The 24041-nt window shown below is 39.2% G+C and overlaps 2 protein-coding genes across 2 annotated transcripts; both read left to right on the forward strand.

Annotated features, from left to right (window-relative positions):
* Positions 1–6867: 6867 nt before the first annotated feature.
* Positions 6868–9540, forward strand: LOC140801637 (receptor kinase-like protein Xa21). The gene is made up of 2 exons (XM_073156841.1): positions 6868–8698; positions 9081–9540. The coding sequence occupies exons 1-2, from the start codon at positions 6904–6906 to the stop codon at positions 9296–9298; spliced, it is 2013 nt and encodes a 670-aa protein (XP_073012942.1). The 5' UTR covers positions 6868–6903; the 3' UTR covers positions 9299–9540.
* A 3764-nt stretch (positions 9541–13304) lies between these two features.
* On the forward strand, positions 13305–17516 carry LOC140801652 (uncharacterized). The gene is made up of 2 exons (XM_073156870.1): positions 13305–16461; positions 16895–17516. Exons 1-2 carry the CDS (start codon positions 13344–13346, stop codon positions 17320–17322), a joined length of 3546 nt encoding a protein of 1181 aa, XP_073012971.1. The 5' UTR covers positions 13305–13343; the 3' UTR covers positions 17323–17516.
* The last annotated feature ends 6525 nt before the right edge of the window (positions 17517–24041 follow it).

The raw sequence follows: 24041 nt of genomic DNA on the forward strand, positions 1-24041 counted from the left end.
ATGCCATCGTCCTTTTTCTCTCATTTACTTTAAGCTTGTCGGCCGGCTCAAGTAGTGCCACTTCACGGTTCTCGTTGAATGGTACTAGTAGTGGTTCCGATGATCACCTCGCCCTCCTCTCTTTCAAGTCTCTCCTTTCCGACCCATCTCGATCCTTGGCCTCGTGGGATGTTAATGCATCATCACCCGATTTCTGCCAATGGCGTGGCGTGACGTGCGGCAAGCGTGGCCATCGCCGCCACCGTGTCACAGCCTTACTCCTCGACTCCCTCAATCTGATGGGTTCCATCTCCCCATCCATAGCCAACCTCACATTCCTCAACTCCTTCGACCTCTCCAATAACCGAATCGATGGCCTTATCCCATGTGAAATCGGCTCTCTTCTTCACCTCAAGTATCTCAATCTAAGCTTCAATTCACTTGAAGGGAAGATCCCAGCTTCCATCTCTAACTGCACCAATCTGCAAGTCATCGCTCTCTGGAGCAACTGTTGTGCAAATCTACCAAATGGGTGAAGGAAGCGGAAGCAAGACCTTCACCCCAAGTATCTCAAATGGGAATAGTGAAAGAGAACACAATGCAAAGCTTGAAAATACTCCAATAAGGATGTTAATGGTGTTAGAAAAGCCTTAAGCAAGTTCTAATCACGGATTAACACCCTAATATATGCAAGCACCAACAAAGACAACAATGGAGACAATAGAGAGAGAGAGAGAGACAAGATTTACGTGGTTCGGCGATGTGCCTACGTCCACGGGCGGAGCAATCTTCTTCACTATGCAAATCCCTCACTTACAAAAGAGTTTAGCAACTCTAATCACTCTCAATACAATGGTGGCTCAACCCTCATTAATGTTCTTCCAACTACCAAGCCCTAAAACCCCACTTTAGTATTTATAGTCGGGTTCAGATTTGGGGATTTTTGAGTCGCGTTCGAACGCCCTCGGGCGCGTTCGAACGCACCCAATGTTAATACAGCAAAACTCAAGGGCGTTCGAACGCAGGAGGGGTGCCGTTCGAACGCCTGCAGAAAGTCTGCTCTCGGGTTGGCTCGCGTTCGAACGCGGCTGGGGCCGTTCGAACGCCTGCATCACAACTGCTCTCTGTCTGGAGCCCGCGTTCGAACGCCCTCAGGGCGCGTTCAAACGCGCGGCACAGAAATGCTGATACATGCTGAATTTTTCTAAAAACTGAATTTGAGCCAATTTTTAACAATTCTCCACCTTGGCGAAGAACTCAAAACTTCAGCAAATCACTCTCCACCATTCCAAAATGACTTAATCATCCAAAAGGTGCTCCGCCTGCAAATTTGCGTCCTAAGACGCCAAACCAAACTTGGTCAATAGTGAGTGACATTAATCAAATCCAAACAATGTTGGAATTTGATTTTGGTCACTACTTTTGTCAATATATCAGCCGGATTATCAGCAGTTCCAATCTTGCAAAGTGAAATATCCTTTTCTTCCAAAATTTCTCTCACAAAATGGAAACGAACATCAATATGCTTTGTCCTTGTGTGATGAACTTGATTCTTGGCCAAACAAATTGCACTTTGGCTATCACAATGTACCTCCACCTTCTCTTGGTATACACCCAAGTCATCTGGTCAGACCAAGCAACCAAATAGCCTCCTTCACTGCCTCTGTCACTGCCATATACTCAGGCCTCCGTGGTAGATAGAGCAACAATCGATCGTAAGGTAGACCTCCAACTCACCGGCCCTCTAGCAAGTGTGAAAACATATCCCGTAGTGGATCTACGCTTATCCAAATCACCCGCATAGTCCGAATCCACATATCCAAGAAGCGTAGACCAAGTCTATCTTCTTTTACAAATTTTAGTCCAACACCCTTTGTACCATGAATATATCTCGAATCCATTTCACAGCCTGCCAATGCCCTTTCCCTGGAGCATGCATATATCTACTAACAATGCTAATAGCTTGTGAAATATCTGGCCTAGTGCACACCATAGCATACATTAAGCTTCCAACAGCACTTGCATATGGTACCTTCGACATAGACTCTCTCGGCATCGAATCGGGTGACATAGCTGCACTGAGCCTAAAATGAGGTGCCAACGGTGTACTCACTGATTTTGTGTTGCTATCAACTCCAAACCGCTGCAATACCTTCTTCAAATACTGCTCCTGAGTCAAGCATACTGTCCCCAATTTTCTGTCTCTCCTAATCTCCATGCCAAGTATTTTCCTTGCTTCTCCTAGATCCTTCATTTCAAACTCCTTACTCAATTGGAGCTTCAATTTATCAATCTCCACCTTGCTCTTAGATGCTATCAACATATCATCAACATATAAGAGCAAATAGATAAAGGATCCATCTTGAAGCTTCCGAAAGTACACGCAATGATCATAGTGGCTTCGCTTGTACTTGTGCCTCCGTATAAACTGATCAAACCGTTTATACCATTGCTCGGGAGAGACGCTTCAAGCCATACAGGGATTTCTTCAATTTGCAAACCAAGCCTTCTTTTCCACTGATTTTGAACCCTTCCGGCTGTGTCATATAGATGTCCTCCTCTAAATCACCATGCAAGAAAGCGGTCTTCACGTCCATCTAGGCTAGCTCAAGATCAAACTGAGCTACTAAGGCTAGCAGAATTCTAATAGAGGAGTGTTTCACCACCGGCGAAAACACTTCATTATAATCAATCCCCTCCTTTTGAGCATACCCTTTTGCCACCAATCTAGCCTTGAATCTAACTCCGCCTTTTGATTTAGGATCATCCTTCTTGGCATATATCCACTTGCACCCAATAGCCTTCTTCCCCTTAGGGAGCTCCACCAAATCCCAAGTTTTATTTTTCTCAAGGGCCTTCATTTCATCATCCATCGCCCCTTTCCAATTTGCTCTTTCGGTGTTCTTCATAGCTTCTTTGAAGGAAGCGGGAAAGTCTTCATCAATTACCGGAAGAGCATAGGCCAACATATCAGAATAGCGCGCCGGCTTTCTGATTTCTCTTCTTGGCCTTCTAACTGCTATAGAGTCTTGATCCTCAGTTTCTGGCTCCACACTGTCATCCTCTTGCAAATTTGGGTCTTCCTCTTCATTTGCCCCTTCTGAAGATGTGTCCTGTGGTGGATTTGAATCTGCCTCAAACTCCACCTGCCGTTGAACATCTTCAGCACTGTCATCACCTGAGCTATCTCCTGCTTGACTTTGCTTCAGCATGGATGATTCATCAAATGTAATATCCCTGCTAATTACCAATTTCCTCAATTCTGGCCTCCAAACCCGAAATCCTTTCACTCCAGTGCTAAAGCCCAAGAAGATGCCCTTCTTGGCTCTAGGATCCAATTTGCTTTCCCTGACATGATAGTATGCAGGACAACCAAAAATGTGTAAGGAATTATAATCTGAAACGGGTTTGCCAGACCATACCTCCAATGGGCTCCTTCCATTGTTTACAGATGAAGGTAGCCGGTTGATGAGATGACATGCATAGTTGACTGCCTCAGCCCAAAACTCCTTGCCCAATCCAACATTGGACAACATATACCGAACCTTCTCCAATAAGGTCTGGTTTAGACGCTCTGCCACGCCATTTTGCTGAGGTGTCTCTCTAACAGTAAAATGCCTTTCAATTCCTTCTTCCTTGCATAACCTCATGAACGGATCTGAAGTGTACTCTCCACCGTTATCTAATCTGAGCTTCTTGATTTTCTTGCCAGTCTGATTCTCTATCATCTTCTTCCAATTCTGAAAAATTTCAAGCACTTGGTTCTTATGGTGCATGGTGTACACCCAAGATCTTCTAGAATAGTCATCAATAAAGGTGACAAACCAGTGCTTTCCGCCCAACGAGGCCTTCCGAGTAGGCCCCCAAACATCTGTGTGAATGTAATCCAAGATCCCCTTGGTCCGGTGTACTGCAGTAGCAAATTTAACTCTAGTTTGTTTGCCCACAACACAGTGTTTGCAAAATTCCAACTTGAGGCTCTTCACACCCTTTAGCAAACCACGACTTGATAGACTTTGCAAGACTTTCTGTCCTGGGTGCCCCAACCTCATGTGCCATAATCTAGAAGAGTCAGCCTCACTAACAGTGTTACTTGAGGCGACCGCTACTCTTCCCAAATCAGTAGAGCCTTGTAAGAAGTACAAGTTGCTTCTTCTTATGCCCTTCATCACCACTAGTGCTCCTAAAGTCACCTTCAATGCTCCACCCTTCAAAGTAACGGTGAAGCCCTTTGATTCCAAGACCCCAAGGGAGATGAGGTTCTTTTTCAAATTCGGTATGTACCGAACTTCTGTTAGCTCTTTGACGGATCCATCGTGGAGCTTCAAGTGAATAGTGCCAATGCCTTCAGCTCTACAAGGGCTATCATTGCCCATAAACACAACTCCACCTGAGATCTTCTCAAAAGTGGAGAACCAACTCCTGTTTGGACACATATGGTATGTGCAATCGGAGTCCAAGATCCATTCATCAGTGCTACATGCAAGAGCCGAGCCTACCAAGGCGCTTTCCGAGTCCTCATCATCCGAATGTGCCACATTTGCCTTTTGGGGTTTCTTGTCCTTGTTCTTCAAAACTGGACAATCCTTCTTCCAATGCCCTTTATTGCGGCAATAGGAACATTGGTCTTTGGCAATTGACTTTCTATCTGAGGATGCACCCCTTGACTTTGAGAAGGATTTGCCTCTCTTCCCAAATTTTCTGTTTTCAGATCTACCCCTCACCATCAATGCATCTGAAGATGACTCATGAGTAGCTTGCTTGTCCAATTTCCGATACTCATTGTTAATTAATGCATTTGCAACATCTTCATAATGGATTGAGTCTTTTCCATACAGTAGGGTAGTAGTGAGGTGGTCATAGGTGTCCGGCAAAGAATTCAACAATACCAATGCCTTGTCCTCATCTGAAATTTCAACATCCAAGTTTTGTAAATCAGCAAGCAACTTGTTGAAGCCATTCAAGTGTTCCGCCATTGGCGTTCCTATCTTGTATTGAAATCTGAAAAACTTATTCTTCAAATAGAGCCGGTTCTCAATGCTCTTGGTCATGTATTTGTCCTCCAGTTTCTTCCACAAGCCCTTCGCCGAATTTTCCCTCATCACAAAATACTTTTGATCCTTTGCTAGACAAAGCCGAATGGAGCTACAAGCTTGGCGGTTCATTTTTTTCCAATCCTTTTCGGAGATGTCTTCGGGCTTCTCCTCCAAGGTAATGTCTAACTCTTGTTGGAACAACACATCCATAACTTCACATTGCCACATTCCAAAATTGTTGGTGCCATCAAACTTCTCAACTTCAAATTTTGCATTTGAGATAAGTTTGCCCGATCTTGATGATTCTCCCATTTTGCCAAAATTACTTCAACTCCTCACTATTCCCAACTTCAATAGCCTAGGTTTGAAACCAATAGCTCTGATACCAAATTTGTTGTGCAAATCTACCAAATGGGTGAAGGAAGCGGAAGCAAGACCTTCACCCCAAGTATCTCAAATGGGAATAGTGAAAGAGAACACAATGCAAAGCTTGAAAATACTCCAATAAGGATGTTAATGGTGTTAGAAAAGCCCTAAGCAAGTTCTAATCACGGATTAACACCCTAATATATGCAAGCACCAACAAAGACAACAATGGAGACAATAGAGAGAGAGAGAGAGACAAGATTTACGTGGTTCGGCGATGTGCCTACGTCCACGGGCGGAGCAATCTTCTTCACTATGCAAATCCCTCACTTACAAAAGAGTTTAGCAACTCTAATCACTCTCAATACAATGGTGGCTCAACCCTCATTAATGTTCTTCCAACTACCAAGCCCTAAAACCCCACTTTAGTATTTATAGTCAGGTTCAGATTTGGGGATTTTCAGAGTCGCGTTCGAACGCCCTCGGGGCGCGTTCGAACGCACCCAATGTTAATACAGCAAAACTCAAGGGCGTTCGAACGCGGGAGGGGTGCCGTTCGAACGCCCGCAAAGTCTGCTCTCGGGTTGGCTCGCGTTCAACGCGGGCGGGGGCCGTTCGAACGCCTGCATCACAACTGCTTTCTGTCTGGAGCCCGCGTTCGAACGCCCTCAGGGCGCGTTCGAACGCGCGGCACAGAAATGCTGATACATGCTGAATTTTTCTGAAAACTGAATTTGAGCCAATTTTGAACAGCAACAACCTCCGAGGTAGAATCCCGTCCAACCTCAGCCTCTGCTCTGAACTAAGATTCATCGATGTCGAGCGTAACAAGCTCAGAGGAGGCATTCCCTTGGAGATTGGCGACCTTGTCAACTTGGAGGTACTTCTTGTGGGTTTCAACCGATTGGAAAGCCCCATTCCTGATTCGATTGGGAAGCTCCAAAATTTACAGACGATGGAATTGTCTGGAAATGGTATCTCAGGAGCAATCCCGTATTCGTTTGGAAATCTCTCATCATTGGTTCAACTTTATGTTATAAACACCAGTCTAACCGGACCCATTCCGCCAAGTGTAGGCATGCTCTCTTCTCTTAAGCTATTTAATCTAGTTCAGAATCGCCTCCAAGGAGGCCTCCCTCCATCATTAGGAAACCTTTCCTCCCTTGAGTCCTTAGCTCTCGGGAGAAATTATCTGACCGGAAGTATCCCGCCATCTTTGGGCAGCCTCCGCTCCCTCGGTACTTTTGCATTAAATGAAAACAATCTCGACGGCGGCATCCCGCCGTCGCTCGGCAATCTGCTTAAACTGACCGTTTTTACTGTATCTTTTAACAATCTCGTTGGCCGCATCCCTCTTTCATTTTGGAACCTGTCCTCCCTCCAAACTTTGGATTTCCAAAATAACAGCCTAGTTGGTTCTTTGCCGTTAGATTTAGGCCACCGGCTTCCAAGTATTCAATTCTTTTCCGTCGGCGAAAACCTTTTTCATGGGTCAATTCCCTCATCTTTGTCTAATGCCTCTATGCTTCAAGTGATTCAACTCAATGATAAGGCATTCACCGGTGCCATCCCTCCAAATATTGGTAACCTGAAGAGCTTATACAGCCTTGTTCTTAACAATAATCAGTTAGAGACAAACGATTGGAGTTTCTTAACTGCTTTGTCGAACTGCACATACCTACAAGACCTGCAGTTGAGTGCCAATAAACTTTATGGCGTGTTGCCTAATGCGATAGCCAATTTGTCGACCAGTCTTGAGCACTTAGACATGAGCTTCAACCAACTAGAAGGAAGCTTACCAGTAGGTTTTGGAGACCTTATCAATATAAGCATGTTGACTTTAAGCAGAAATTTTCTCACAGGTGCTATCCCTGCTACTCTTGCAAGGCTTGAGATGTTACAGGGGCTATTTCTAGACCATAACAATTTTTCTAGAGAGATCCCGTCCAATTTCGGCAACTTCACTAGACTGAGCATGCTTGATCTCAGCTTCAATGGACTGTCTGGGAACATACCTTCTAGCCTTGGGAAATGTTCGCTAGAAGTGTTAAGCCTCGGCAATAATAAGTTAACAGGTGCCCTGCCTAAAGATATTTTTCTCATTTCGACTCTCTCTATATACCTCGGCTTTCCACATAATCTGTTGTCTGGGCCAATCCCGTCAGAGGTTGGTAGCTTGAAAAATCTAATACAGCTTGACATCAGGGAAAACAATTTCTCGGGACAAATTCCTACCCCACTTGGTGAATGCCAGATCATGGAATATTTATACCTAGATGGGAACTTATTCCAGGGGCCAATTCCTTCAGCACTAAGCCAATTGAGAGGCCTTCAGGAGCTTGATCTTTCACAGAACAACTTGTCTGGACCCATTCCGGAATTTCTAGAGACTTTCAGTCAACTAAGCTATTTCAATCTCTCCTTCAATAATTTGGAGGGTGAAGTGCCACTAAAAGGAGTTTTCCTAAATGCAAGTGCAATCTCAATAGTTGGAAACAGAAGGTTATGTGGAGGAATCTCAGAATTGAAGTTGCCACCATGCCCAATCGAAACCTCTAAGAAGAAGCATCCATCTCTAAAGCTGAAACTGGTTATTTTAGTTCCCATTGCAATCCTTGCCTGTATCCTACTTCTCTCTTTTGCTATCGCTCAATATTGGAGGCATAAGTCAAGAAAGGAACCAGCAAATATGACAAACTTCAATGATACATACATATGGGTCTCTTATGCTGATCTAGTGAGAGCAACAGAAGGGTTCTCACCTGCTAATTTGATTGGTGCGGGAAGCTTTGGCTCTGTGTACAAGGGAAACATTGGTGGTGCTGAAGACATTAATGTTGTTGCAGTGAAGGTACTTAACCTCCAACAACGAGGAGCCTCCAGAAGTTTCACTGCAGAGTGTGAAGCCCTGAGATGCATTCGACACCGAAATCTTGTAAAGATATTAACTGCATGTTCAAGTGTTGACTTCAAAGGTGATGATTTCAAAGCTCTAGTGTTTGAATACTTGCCCAACGGGAGTCTAGACTCATGGCTACATCCAAAAGTTGGGGAGCAAAGCCGAGTGCTAACCCTCATCCAGAGACTAGATATTGCCATTGATGTGGCATCTGCATTGGATTATCTTCATCATCACGGTCCGGTTCCCATTGTCCACTGCGATCTTAAGCCTAGCAATGTTCTTCTTGATGATGACATGGTTGCTCATGTGGGTGACTTTGGCTTGGCAAGATTTCTTAAAGCATCTTTCAATCTATCCTCTCAGAAATCAACTAGCTCAGCAGCTTTAAAAGGCTCGATCGGATATGTTGCTCCAGGTTTGCCTTTTGGTTTGATACTATCACCAAGCTTTATAAGGTCATAAATTCATCATGCATAATCCTAATTTGTAGTGACAGAGAATATGAATCGATCCAACGACTAGGTTTAAGTACTTCATTTTAGTTAGATCCATATTGTCATATACTTAATTATAAAAATATACAAAACTTTGTTTTGTAACTATATGCATCTTTAGAAACAGAGGAAAAATGTACGCATATACAGGAGTTGCAGATCCATTCTTTACCTTAAAATACTGCTACAAACTCTATATTTCTTTAGTCAAATAATTTTGCTTGCTTTACTACATTTTAAGAATGAACTGCTTTCAAATGTTCCCGTATAGTTTTCTTTAATAATAAAGTTTAAATATCACAGAGTATGGAATGGCCAACAAAGTTTCAACTTCTGGAGATATCTATAGCTACGGAATACTTTTATTGGAAATGTTCACAGGGAAAAGGCCCATTGATGAGTCTTTTAAGGATGGTCTCAGCCTTCGTATGTATGTTGAGATGGCACAAGCAAACCAAGTGATTGACATCGTTGACCGAGACATGCTCGAAGAGCAAAATGGGAATGTGAGAAGCACATAGAATGTATAATGTTAGTGCTTAGAATTGGAATTTTGTGTTCCAAGGAATTGCCAACAGAGCGAATGCAAGTAGAAGATGTCATTAGGGAACTAATTAAGATCAAAAAGTGCTTGTGTTAAGCTGGAAGCAATGCAGTTGGGAAACATCAGTCATAAATTTTGTAACAAGAATCATCTTCTAGGATTCAAACACAGTAAGATATCAGTAAATGAATTGCAAGTGTATAATGAAGTTATCCACAAGATTGTTCAAGATAACTTATATATATGCAGAAGTTCTAATATAGTTTTTTAAGTTAATTCTTCATATTAGTAAGTCTCTTTATGCTTAAGATTTCACGTTGGGTTTGTGCTATTTCAAGTCAATTATATAAAATTTTGATTGGTTTTTCGGACTATGTTACACTTGACGCCTTGAATTATGATCCAATATCAATTATACTCTAAAAGGAAAAAGAATGTAGCACTGAGATTCTTGAACTATCATTATCTCTATGGGAGATTACATTTTTAACATTAAAGTTGATTTTATAAAATGGCCCTCAATCAATCCATGTACACATTTTGGGTGTAAGAGAAGAGATAGAATCTGAACAAGATGGAGGGAAATCTCATGCTTTAGGGGCTTATAAAAGCCCACCAATGAAGAGATCCTAGTAGTAACTTATCTCTAATCTAAACTACCATACCACTTGTCGCATGCTATCCTTTTAGATAGACAAAGTCTCTTCAGCACTTAACTTTAGTTTTTTAAGTGAAGTCAGTCATTCCACTAATGAAATATAGCAAAATAAAGACAATAAAAAAAATCTACAAGTTGCAAGAAATAGATAGCCATTTGAGGTCAAAGTTGACACTGTTGAACTAGTCACACTTTAATTTTATAAAGCTAGCTCACTTAGTATGTCTGAATAATTTTATAAATCGCTCGATGGCACCTCCTGATAACCCATGGGTTGAAATATGAAACACAAAAATGACCCTTTCATTAAACAAGTTAAATAGGCCATAAACGAGTTTGTTGAGTTACATGAGTTTTTGAAACTTATGAAATTATTTAGATTACAAATGAGTTTATTTGGCTTACAAAAATTCTATTCGGATCTTGAATAGGTTATTCAGATTATAATCGAATTATTTTGATCATAAATGAGTTATTGGATCATATATAAGATAGTAAATTATAAAAAGGTTAAATAGATTATGATGCTAAACATAAATATGACCCATATAATAATTATGTTAGGTATGTTATTTTTTTTATAATCTGAATTCGATTGTATTAAATTAAAACTAATTTAAAGCCTTTCGATTCATATCGGGCCAAAAATTTGCGACCTTTTAAACATGGTGTTTAAAACATTACATTTAATACTATTACAATTAAAGACTTATATTGCTTGTAATACTTGTTTCTGGTTATAATATCAAACAATTAATTTTAACCTCTTTAACTATTGCATAGTATTATTTTCACTTTCTTAATAAAATAAATAAATAAACAGATACATCCCTAAATTACCTAATTGCATCACTAAGGCCCATTCAATAGCATTCCATTAGAAATAATTAAAAAAAGACTATTCAAATAGATGGACAAAAAATGCTCTTGTTTTCTTTCAATATCTTCCATCTTTTCTATTGGTGGCTTCTATAGTAATTTTGTAAAATATGAAATTCTAATTAATATTCTCTAGTTCCTTCAAAATATCCAACATCTTATGTTAAGAAGCTCTTTTCTTCCTCAAAACCCTCGTTCTTTTTTAATCATTATGTAATGCCCACCTCTAAATACACGTAATTAACACGTGGGTGTAAAACCCTGACGTGTTACTCACGTAACTTGCTAGTAGAATGATTCGACAAAGTATACTAAAAAGGTTTAAAAACTAAATATAATCATATTATTATCTCCAAATAAGACTGTGAATGTCATGTAGGTTAACGATCTCAATGTAGACTGTTAATAATATAAATACTATATAATACACTCCACCATTTACCCCGAGCTGAGTGTGTAGAGGGCACTGCTAGTGGGGACTTGACTAACTAATTATATGTGCCAGTGGTGCAATGCTTCCTATCACATAAATTATATCATAGTCATCAATGTCTACACATATATCATATATGGATGCATATAAGTATTTCATACAAGAGATATACAATAATTAACAATTAACAAGTAATAAAATGCATGTATAAATAATAAGTTGTAATAAAGACATGTAAAGTATATTATCAAACATCTACACATCCTATAGACTAATATAAGATCTAACTTGCCTAAAATGTATCTAAAATATGATTAGCTCTCCTTAACTATCGAGCTTCTCTTATGTCTCGAGATCTTTCTTATATTATAATGGATCTACTCATTTATAAAAATAAAATAATACATAAAAAAGACGAACTTATAAAACTAGCTACCTTATTACATAAATTATGCGTGTCACATTTAGGTACAGATAGGTTTGATTTGATCTTTACATTTTATTCTTCCATATTTATAATATTAATTTATAGTGAAAATTAACAAGTCAATATTCCCAATATTCGATTCCGTTCAATATCAAAGCATTAATTTACATGACAGTGGCTTTCCAGAAGTCGGTGATTCATTGACAGTAACATGCTGTACTCTTTATGGAATTATTATAGAGCTGACTTTGATCCAAATTAGCACCATCCATTTGTGTTGCTCAATTTTATTGTATGTTTTTCAATATCCAAATAATAATCCTACGTCTATCAGAGAGGAAAAATGCCAAATATGTGGATTTCCATCAAGATGCAACTTGCCTGCAAGTCTTTTACCAAGAGCTCTCTTCCTTACTAACTACCAAAATATTTAATCTCCTCCTTGCTCTTTTTGGAATCTATCTTTTAGTTGTAACCATAGAAGAGGCACCAGCGCACACGGAGGTAGAGCTTCCCTTTCTTCCTTCGACCAGAAATGCCTATCTGAACCAAGGACCACCTTCTAATATGTACAAGCAAAATTAAACTCTATTTAACCAGACAGTTAGATGCTCTATTTAACGACGACTGTTCTATGAAGGAAAAGTATTAAAGGAATTAAATCCACGTACTTATTCATTAGATAACAAAAGCTAATATTATTAAACAATAAATCTGTATTTAGACAAATTTGAAGTATTTAGAACAATAAAATTGTATTATAACATATATAATAAGAATATATGAACTATAGATCAATATATATTTGTCGGTACATAGTAGCGGAACATTTTTTTGGCATGCATATTACTTTCTAACGATATTTTGTATAACAACAAATTATTTTGACATACATTTTATATAATTTTATAATTAGTATCTTTAGATTCCATATATATATATTAACTACAAATTTCATAATTACCAATTATGGATTTTAAAGATACTGACAATGGATTCTTAAGATCATATTAATTACATATTATTAAGATAATAACTCTAAATGCACTATTTTTATAGATAAATAATCTTTATTAAACTCAAATCTATGTATAATGGCTAATAAACATATTCTATAGATACTACCTCCGAATTCCTTAGCTTCTATATTCAGATTCTATATATTTTAATTATGGATACTAACTTTAGATTCTATAGTTATTAATTATGTATTTCAAAGATACTAGTTATAGATAATAATTTGTTAGTTTACGATGCAAATCACCCAATAATAATTCACGTGGTGAAAGATTTATAGATATACGGGGGCCAATTAGTGGGGCCCAATTAGAGCTATTTATAAAAAATTATGGGAAAATTAATGTACCAAAACATTTTTTTCTCAAATAATGAGCTCACCGGAGAAAGTTTGTTTAGCCGTCAAGATGTGAGTAGACTGACTGAGCTCGAAGTCTTCCTTCTTTATAAAGAAATCGTTAATGTATATCTGTGCTAACTGCTAAGGACCACTTATTATATTATATGCACACAATAGTAGGAAAACAAAAACACTCTATTTAATGAGACTCGACTTAACCATACTTGGTGTCCTCTAGTCCTCTTATCTTCTCGCGTTCTTGTGCTACATGCATACGTATATGGAGGAGCTTAGACTTCCCCCCTGCTGCGCCATCGGAAGAGCACTCCTTTCGCCGCTAAACTTTTTGTATGTCATCCTTTTGCTCTCCTTAGTTACTACTCCGTTGTTCGCCTTAAACGATACTACTACTACTACTACTTCTTCTTCCGATGGTCTCGTCCTCCTCTCTTTCAAGTCTCTTCTTTCCGACCCATCTCGAGCCTTGGCCTCGTGGGATGTTCATGCATCATCCCCTGATTTCTGCCAATGGCGAGGCGTGGCCTGCGGCAAGCGCGGTCACCGCCGGCATCGCGTCACGGCCTTAGTTCTCAACTCTCTCGGTTTGGCCGGTTCCATCTCCCCGTCCATAGCCAACCTCACGTTCCTCAGCTCCCTCGACCTCTCCAATAACAAACTACATGGCCTTATCCCACAACAACTCGGCTCCCTTTCTCACCTCAAGAATTTCAACCTGAGCCTCAATTCGCTTGAGGGGGTGATCCCAGCTTCCATCTCTAACTGCACCAATCTACAAAGCATTGATCTAAATAACAACAACCTCCAAGGCAGGATCCCCTCCAACTTTACCCTCTGCTCCGATCTAAGACACATTGATTTTGAGAATAACAACCTCACAGGAGGCATTCCTTCCGAGATTGGCGACCTGGTCAACTTGGAGACACTTTATTTGGCTCACAACCTATTGGAAGGTCCTATCCCTGACTCGATTGGGAGACTCCAAAATCTAAATACGCTGGAATTGACTGAGAATGGGATCTCAGGAGCAATCCCGTCTACGCTTGGGAATCTCTCAGCGTTGATTTATCTTCTTGTCGAAAATACGAGTCTAACCGGATCCATTCCGTCAACTATGAGCATGCTCTCTTCTCTTGCTACTCTTTCTCTGGCAGGGAATCAGCTCCAAGGACGCATTCCGCCATCGTTAGGGAATCTTTCCTCCCTTGACATCCTAAATGTCGGGGTAAATGATCTGACTGGAGGTATCCCGTCATCTCTGGGGAGCCTCAGATCCCTCACCACTCTTGAATTATTTGAGAACAATCTCGTCGGCGGCATCCCGCCGTCACTTGGCAATCTGCTTAGACTGACAGATTTAGATTTAGGTTTTAACAAATTGAACGGCCACATCCCTTCTTCATTGTGGAACCTGTCCTCCCTCCAGGTTCTGGACTTCCAAAATAACGCGCTAGTTGGTTCTTTGCCATTAGATATCGGCCGTCAGCTTCCGCGTCTCCAAATTATTTCCTTGAACAACAATCGCTTTCATGGAACAATTCCTTCATCTTTATCTAATTCATCTATGCTTGGGGCGATTCAACTCAATTTTAATTCATTCACGGGTGCAATCCCTACAAGTATTGGTAATCTGAAGAGCTTATCTTGGCTCGTTATTGATAATAATCAGTTAGAGTCAAAAGATTGGAGCTTCTTAACTGCTTTGTCGAACTGCACATACCTACAAGTACTGCAATTGGATGACAATAAACTTGACGGCGTGTTGCCTGGTGCGATAGCCAATTTGTCGAGGAGTGTTGAGCGCTTGGACATAAGCTTCAACCAAATAGAAGGAAGCATACCAATAGGCATTGGAAACCTTGTCAGTTTAAATGTGTTGAGTTGCAGCGATAACTTTCTCACAGGTGCTATCCCTGCCATTCTGGGTAGGCTAGAGATGTTACAAGAAATATATCTAGACCATAATAATTTGTCTGGAGAGATCCCATCGATTGCTTTTGGCAACCTCACTCATCTGGGCGAAGTTGATCTCAGCTTCAATACCCTAACTGGCAGCATACCCTCTGCCCTCGGAGAATGTCCACTTGAAGCGCTAAGCCTCGATAATAACAAGTTAACTGGTGTTGTACCGAGAGATGTTTTCCTTATTTCAACTCTATCGATATATCTTGGCTTGTCGCACAATCTATTGTCTGGCCCACTCCCTGGAGAGGTTGGAAACTTAGTAAATTTAAGAGTGCTCAATCTCCAAGAGAATAGATTCGTCGGGCAAATTCCTACCCTCCTTGGTGAATGTGAAATCTTGGAATATCTATACCTAGATGGAAACTTATTCGAGGGGCCGATCCCTTCTTCACTAGGCCAATTGAGAGGCCTCCAGGTGCTAGATCTCTCGCGCAACAACTTGTCTGGATCCATTCCAAATTTCTTGGGGAGCTTTCCGGGGTTGATCAATCTCAACCTCTCCTACAACAATTTCCAGGGTGAAGTACCTGTAGATGGGGTTTTCCAAAACACAAGTGCAATCTCACTGGTCGGAAACAGTGGGTTATGCGGTGGTGTTCGACAACTAAAGCTACCAGATTGCCTCAAGAAAGTCTCTAATACGAAGCAACATTCCTCTTCTAAGCTGATAATAATCATCTCAGTTCCCGCTGCAGCACTAGTTTTTTGTATCATACTTCTCTTTTTCCCTGTCGCTCAACATTGGAGGCATAAGTCAAGAAAGGAACCAGCAAATATGACAAACTTCAATGATACATACATGTGGGTCTCTTATGCTGATCTAGTGAGAGCAACGGAAGGGTTCTCACCTGCTAATTTGATTGGTGTGGGAAGCTTTGGCTCTGTGTACAAGGGAAACATAGGTAGTGATGAAGACATTAATGTTGTTGCAGTGAAGGTACTTAACCTCCAACAACGAGGAGCGTCCAGAAGTTTCACTGCAGAGTGCGAAGCCCTGAGATGCATTCGACACCGAAATCTTGTAAAGATATTGACTGCTTGTTCGAGTGTTGATTTCAGAGGTAATGATTTCAAAGCTCTAGTGTTTGAATATTTACCTAACGGGAATCTGGATCAATGGCTACATCCACAAGTGGAGGAATCGAGCCGAATGCTAAGTCTCATCCAAAGGCTAAATATTGCTATTGATGTGGCATTTGCAATGGATTATCTTCACCACCATGGCCCGGTTCCCATTGTCCACTGTGATCTTAAGCCTAGCAATGTTCTTCTTGATAATGACATTGTTGCTCATGTGGGTGACTTTGGATTGGCGAGGTTTCTTGAAGCATCTGTTAGTTTATCCTCTCAGAAATCAACTACTTCAGCAGCTTTGAAAGGGTCAATTGGATATGTTGCTCCAGGTGCGCATTTTGCTTTGGTTTTATCATTTTAATCCCAAGCTTCTTAAAGTTGTAATACATAATCCTAGTTATTACTGCCAAAACACATGAATCAATTTAACTATTACCTTTAAGTACTTCATGGAGTTAGATTCATATAGTCATATATTCAAATTCACTCTTTACCTTAAAATAATCTTACAAACTCATACATTTACTTAGTATCAGTTTTCACTTTTGTATTCAGGAAAGTAAAATCGACACATATATGCATACACCAACATGCTACAATTCCCCATTAATTTGTTTTACCACCAAAACTTAGCAATATTGGACCAACTCATACTTTTAGGGTAATAATTTGTTTTCTTTACTACAACAAGAGTTGACTGCTTACTTAGTTTTCCTGTTTCTATTTAGTATTCTCTTCAATGCTCTCATGTAAATATCACAGAGTATGGAATGGCCAACAAAATTTCAACTTCTGGAGATATCTACAGCTATGGAATACTCTTGTTGGAAATGTTCACAGGAAAGAGGCCCACTAATGAGTCTTTTAAGGATGGTCTTAGCCTTCATACATATGTTGAGATGGCACTTCCAGACCAAGTGATTGATATTATGGATCCTAATCTGCTCATAAAGGAGATAGCTGGAGAACCAAGTGTAGAGGCACTAAGAAGAGTTGACATCAGAGAAAGAAATTTAGACTGCATAACGTCAGTCCTTAGAATTGGCATTCTATGTTCCAAGGAATTATCAACAGAGAGAATGCAAATAGGAGATGTCATAAGGGAACTAACCAAGATCAGGAAGTGCTTCCCAACGCAACTGGGAGACATCAGCTATGATGAATTAATCCTTAACGTTGACCAGAATTAGCATCTATACTGTTTGTATGCTCAAATGTCGACTTTAATGGGAATTTTGAAGTTAAATCTTTGTATCGGTAAATCCTTTGATGTTTGCATCATGTGTTGGGTTGGTTTTGTAAAGTCTGGAACGATTGGATGAGGTGTATTATTAGAATGTTTCTCATATTATCATACATATCTGGATGATAAGATCTTAAGTAATTATAATATGCCTTGGAATATCTAGCAAAGATCTCAATCAAATATTCTGTTTTTTCGATATAATACTTCTCATACTGTTATATTTGGCTAATCAAGATCACAAGCAAAAAAATTACGCCTGGCCTATCTAGCAAGATCCAAATTAAATATTTTATTCCTTAGCATATCTAGTCAATCAAGATCCCAATAACAAATTCTTTTTCTTATCTAGATCTTAATTATAATTATCTAAATTTTATTGCAACACCATTAATTCTTACTTTCTCAAAATAAAAATCAATGATTTCATGATGATCCTGCTTACTTGTATGTATAAAGCATCTGATACACAATAACCAATCTCTTCCATCATTTCTGTCTCATTTGTATTTGTTATTATACCGGAGCCTTTTCAATTGTTTATTCGTCTCGTTTTAATGTTTATTCTTCCTGTTTCCTTGCAATGTTCTTAATTCTTCTTGCCGGAATCATCCCACATTGTTATTATTTAACATGATATTTTGTTGTACTATTTTGAACCAAATCTAGAATAATCCAAAATTTTATATGTGGCCCACGAAGTAGGGATGTAGATGAGCTGAGCTTAAGCGAGCTCGACTAGGCTCGACACTAATATTTTCTCAGCTCCAGCTCGAGACGAGCTAGAAAAGGCTAGCTCAACTCGGCTTAACTAAAGCTCGAGTTCGGCTCATTAGCTCGATGAGGATCTTGTCAACTATAAGTCAGTGATGACCTCGTCGACAGCCACAGCATCTAAGTCAATGATCTTCTATACATATTGGCATTAAAAAAGAAGTTTCTAGAAAGTAGATGGATGTGATCAAGAACATCTACAAAAAAAGAGGAGATGACTGCTCGGTTGTCTCACATTGGAGGTGGTTGCAGCAGGTAGTAACTTTGTAACATGCAATACCTTTAGCACTGGGAGCACAGTTCCACCAAAACTCATGAAAAAAAGAAGAATAAAAAAGAGAATAAAAAATTAAAACCTAAGCTATTTGTCTTCACTCACGCAACCTCAGTAGCGGAGGAGGGAGTCGAGGGATCCGTCGTCTACGAGCTCGAGGATGAGGCGACACGCTGGATGGAGCAGGGAAGTCAGTGCGGTAGCGAATGGAGGTGAATCGGTGTGGCAGCGAACGACGGAGCGTGAGTTGGTGTGGCAGCGAGTAGCAGAGGGGGAGTTGGTGCAGCAGCGAACGATAGTGGGGGAGTTAATGCAAAGGAGGATCTTGAGAGAGGCAACGCCACCATTGTTGGAAGAGGAGGGGAAGTCGAGAAGCTTGAGGGCAAATGGAGCCATGGAGGAGGGGGAGCTAGGCGAGATGAGAAGCGGGGTGGGTGGGAACTAGGGCTTTAGATGTTTTAGATTATATATATGTCATATCATCCTTTCTATCTTAGATCTAATGATTCTAAATTTCTAATAACTTGATATCTATTAAAAGCTACAGTTCTCGAGCCCTAATCGAACCGAGCTCGAGCGAGTTGAGTCTGGCTTGCCTCGGGTCGATAATTCTTTTGATCCTAATATGTTAGCTCAGCTTGGCTTATTTAAGCTCTTAACGAGCTGAGCCCACGAGCCTCACAAACCCACATGTTTTTTGGACAGCCTACTTGGAAGTCGCAGGCTTATGGTTTTAGAATAAAGTGATTCCAAAGTCGGGGTGAAAAAATATTTATGAAATAGTGGAGGAAGGTCAAAACAGGGTAGAAACGAGATTACCAATATTGCGAGTGTCGTCGGAAGATGGAGAACGACCGTGGGATGGTGGAGGTCAACCGTAAGGATGGGTGGTTCGTAGAGGTAGATGGTGGCTAGGGTTTAGAAGATTAGGGTTCCAGATTAGATCTACTAGAAAAATAAATAGCTACAATTAAAGGTAAAAGCAAGATAATAAAACTAACTTAAACTCGATATTCATTCCACCACATAAATAACCCATGACCACTCATATTTATAGGAGTAAAGTCATAGCAGGTTAGATCTAATTCACCCTTTTGGGCTTACATCCGTGGGTTATCTACTTTAATTTAAATTTGAAAATGAAAAAATGAACGAACTTACGCAAATCCGTTGATATTCTATGATACCAATTGAAAAACATAATAAACACCCTAGGAGATGAGATCTATCACATACTATTGATAATAATATGCAAAAAAGAAAGCGTGAAAAAGATAATCGCAAACACAAAAATTTTTACGTGAAAAAACCCCAAATCGGGTAAAAAATTGCGGATCCAAACTTGAATCGAAATTAATCACTAAAACTTATAGCAAGTTAACAAAAAGTTTACAAATCACTCGCCGATTCCCAAACTCAATATGTACGAACCTTGCTACCCCATGATATACTACTTCCCGTGGTAGGTTTCCAAACTTCAATGACCCTTGAGATTGATCCTTCCGTCTTAGTGACCCTTGAGACGTAGTTCTTCAAGGATAGGTGCAACCTCTAGTCGGCATTGGGCTTGGGCCGTCTTCCTCCTCTCTTCAGAATCGCCAGTGAGAAGGCCTCCTCAGAAGTAGCAGGCCTTAGGGTCTTGACCTCAACTTGAATGTTAGGTCTAAGCCCACCGATGTATGTGCTCTTCAGAGTCAAGTCTCACCAACTATGGAATACTCTTGCTGGAAATGTTCACAGGGAAAAGGCCCACTTATGGTCTTAGCATTCGTACATATGTTGAGACGATGCTTCGAGACCAAGTGATTGACATCGTTGGCCGAGACTTGCTCATAGAAGGGATAATTAGATAACAAAATTGAATGTAGGAAGCACAGATGATGATAAGAGTAAGAAGAATAGAGTACATAATATTAGCGCTTAGAATTGAAATTTTGTATTCTAAGAAATTACCAACAGAGCGAATGCAAATAGGAGATGCCATCAGAAAACTGATTAAGATCAAGAAGTGCTTGTGTGGGAAGCAATGCAGTTGGTAGACATCAACCATGAATGACAAGGAATCACATCGAATCCTAGGATTATAATAAAATTAAATATATGCCCATAATGAACTTATTCATACTATTATGTAGAATTAACATCTATAAAAATGTTAAAATTTCTGATTCAGTTTGTTGAGTTAAACCTTCATATTAGTAAATCTATTGCTACTTCACGAAAACTATGTTTAAAAGAAAAACAAAAGTTTGTTTTTTTGCATCATGCACAATACATTACAGAGTATATAGCAAGAAAATAAATTTGGTTTGCTCCGCAGTTCTAAATTTCTAATAACTTAATATATATATATATATATATATATACATATATATATATATATATTAAAAGCTACAGTTCCCAAGCCCTAATCGAGCCAAGCTCGAGCGAGCTTAGTCTGGCTCAGCTTGGCCTATTTAAGCTCTTAACGAGCTAAGCCCGCGAGCCTCATGAGCCACAGACTTTTTTGACGGCCCTACTTGGAAGTCACGGGCTTATGGTTTTGGAATAAAGTGATTTCAAAGTCGGGGTGAAAAAAATATTAGCGAAACAGTGGAGGAAGGTCAAAACATGATAGAAACAAGATTACCGACATTGCGACTGTCGTTGAAAAGTGAAGGTCGACCGTGGGATGGTCGAGGTCAACCATAAGGATGGGTGGCTTGTGGAGGTAGATGGTGGCGCTAGGGTTTGGAAGATTAGGGTTCTAAATTAAATCTACTAGAGAAATAAATAACTATGATTAAAGGTAAAAGAAAAATAATAAAATTAACTTAACTCGATATTCATTCCACCACATAAATAACTCATGATGACTCATATTTATAGGAGCAAAGTCATAGCAGGTCAGATCTAATTCGCCATATTGGGCTTACATCCATGGGTCATCCACTTTAATTTAAATTTGAAAATGAAAAAAATGAACAAATTTATGTAAATCCATTGATATGTTATGATACCAATTGAAAAACATAATAATGAGATCTATCACACACTATTGATAATAATATGCAAAAAATAAAATGGAAAAGAGACAATCGCAAACACAAAACTTTTTACGTAGAAAAATCTCAAACCGGATAAAAAATTACGAATCCAAACTTGGATCGAAACCAATCACTAAAATCTGTAGCAGTTAATAAGAAGCTTACAAATCACCCATTGATTCCCATGACTCAATCTGTACCAAACTTACTCGCTAGACCCCACGACATACTACTTTGCATGATAGGTTTCCAAACCTCATTAACCCTCGGGGTTGATCTTTCTGTCTTAGTAACTCTCGAGATGTAGTTCTTCAATATACTAATATAGATGTGTTGACATGAGAATAATTCAGCACGTTTCGTTAAAGTAGAGAAGTCTAATGCCTCCAAAATATGATCTCAAGATGATTGTCAAAGGCTTCCAAATATATGATCTTCGCTAGAACTTCAAATCATGTTCTTCAATCTTCTCCACCTCTTCTAGAGTTCAAGGACTTATATATGTTTCCAAAATAGGCAAGAAAGCTAATTTAAATAGTCCTGGACTTGTGTTTTCCATAGGGTTGTTCAAACGCACGAAATCTCATTTGAACGCCATAATAAGTTATGCTCTCAGGCAAATGCGTTTGAACGACCGATAGTCCGTTCAAATGGCTAAGTAGATAGTTGAATGCAAAATAATTATTCATGTGCCTTTGTGTATTTTTTTTTATACTACTTCAACCACCATGATAATAGTTAAATGCAAAATGATTGTTCGTGTGCCCTTGTGTATTTTTTTTTCATACTACTTGAACCACTATAACACCATTTGAGCATTTTAATGATAATTTTAAAATTGTTTCGAATACTTTGACTTCGAAATTAATCTTCCATTTTAATATTCTTTATCAAACATCTCATAACTTGTACATATGCGCATATATAAAATCTAAACACATTAGATTAATAAAGATTATATTTTGAAACATAATTTGCTAATTACATAAGTACAAATAAAATCTAGCAGAAAATAATAAGAAAAATCAATTAACTATATTTGACTTGACTCAACCTAACTAACTCGACTCTCGTGGTCGAATAGTAATAATTCACGCTTCCGACATCTTGTCCTCAAGATGACTAGTACTTTAGGTCTTTGTACTTATATAGCCTCTCGTGCTAGTCGAAGGATTCAGATTCTTCTTCTTCAAGATTACCTAAAAACATGACGTGAGCTGGCTGACGTTGACACTTACACTTGTGACCAGGGGTAAAGAGGTCATCATGGTAGAAGCACAAGCATTTCTTCCTACGGTCTTCCAAGTCATTTGGCATAAATAGGTGCATGCCTATTGTTGGTTCTGCTGGTCCATTTGTGCGAGCTGAGTTAGATTAGTTGCAACCTCTCGTAGGCATTGGGCTTAGGTCGTCTTCCTCCTCTCTTCAGAACTGCCAGTGAGAAAGCCTCCTCAGAAGTAATAGGCCTTAGGGTCTTGACCTCAACTTGAATGTCAGGTCTCATCCCATTGATAAATGTGCTCTTCAGAGTCGAGTTTGACTAGCTATGGAATACTCTTGTTGAAAATGTTCACAGGAAAGAGGCCTACTGATGAGTCTTTCAAGGATGGTCTTAGCCTTCATACATATGTTGAGGTAACGCTTCGAGACGAAGTGATTGACATTGTTGGCTGACACTTGCTCATAGAAGGGATACTTAGATAACAAAATTGGAATGTAGGAAGCACAGGTGATGATAAGAGTAAGAAGAATAGAGTGCATAATATTAGTGCTTAGAATTAAAATTTTGTGTTCCAAGAAATTACCAAAAGAGCGAATGCAAATAAGAGATGCCATCAGAAAACTTATTAAGATCAAGAAGTGCTTGTGGGAAATAACATTAACAATATTTATGGTAAAAAATAAAAATGACTAAAATGGAGTCTAATGCATAGATTGAGGGAAAAAAAAAAACATTAACCATATTTAAGGTACAGCTCAAAGTTTAGATGGAGAAAAAATGATGACTAATAGATTGGTATGTTATAATTAATAGAAAATTATCTTTTACCCCACGTAGTTAGCCTAAATTTGGTCTGCTCCTATAGTTTTATTTGTGCTATTTTACTTTATTTTAATTATATTTAAACTAAAACTACTATTTTTTATTTTATTTGGCGGCCTATCTACGAATCGAGTTTAAAGGTACTTATTGGAAATAAAGTTACTGCTCCAGGGGGCGAGGGCACAATTCAACTAAGCATTTATGAGATCGCATATCGCTCGGTGATTGGATGAGATGCATGTAAGGTTAGAGAAACCATAGTCAAGAAGTCCCGAGCTTCTAACAAACAAAGTGAAGTCAAAGGATCGTTTAGAACTTGTTTGACAGCCACTCAGCTTTTAAATTGAAGAGAATTTAAAATAAATAAATAAAAGTATTTCAATCACAACTTTTAAGGACTATCGGCTGAGTGGAGGTCACAAGGGTTTAAAGGATTAAAACCTCTAAACACTTCATAAATATATCATATAGCCTCAAAACACAAAGTCCTTTGTCATTTCTCTCTCTCTTTTTTTTCTCTCTTCTTTAATATTTAGTTTTGATTGGAT

Source organism: Typha latifolia, chromosome 15 (genome assembly GCF_019914945.1).
Source record: "Typha latifolia isolate L0001 chromosome 15, TyphaL0001v2, whole genome shotgun sequence".
Lineage (NCBI taxonomy): Eukaryota > Viridiplantae > Streptophyta > Magnoliopsida > Poales > Typhaceae > Typha > Typha latifolia.

Coding starts and splice junctions, on each gene's coding strand:
- LOC140801637 (XM_073156841.1), top strand. CDS start 6,904: ATGCTTCAAGTGATTCAACTCAATGATAAGGCATTCACCGGTGCCATC. Junction 8,699..9,080: donor GATCGGATATGTTGCTCCAG/GTTTGCCTTTTG, acceptor TAAATATCACAG/AGTATGGAATGGCCAACAAA.
- LOC140801652 (XM_073156870.1), top strand. CDS start 13,344: ATGCATACGTATATGGAGGAGCTTAGACTTCCCCCCTGCTGCGCCATC. Junction 16,462..16,894: donor AATTGGATATGTTGCTCCAG/GTGCGCATTTTG, acceptor TAAATATCACAG/AGTATGGAATGGCCAACAAA.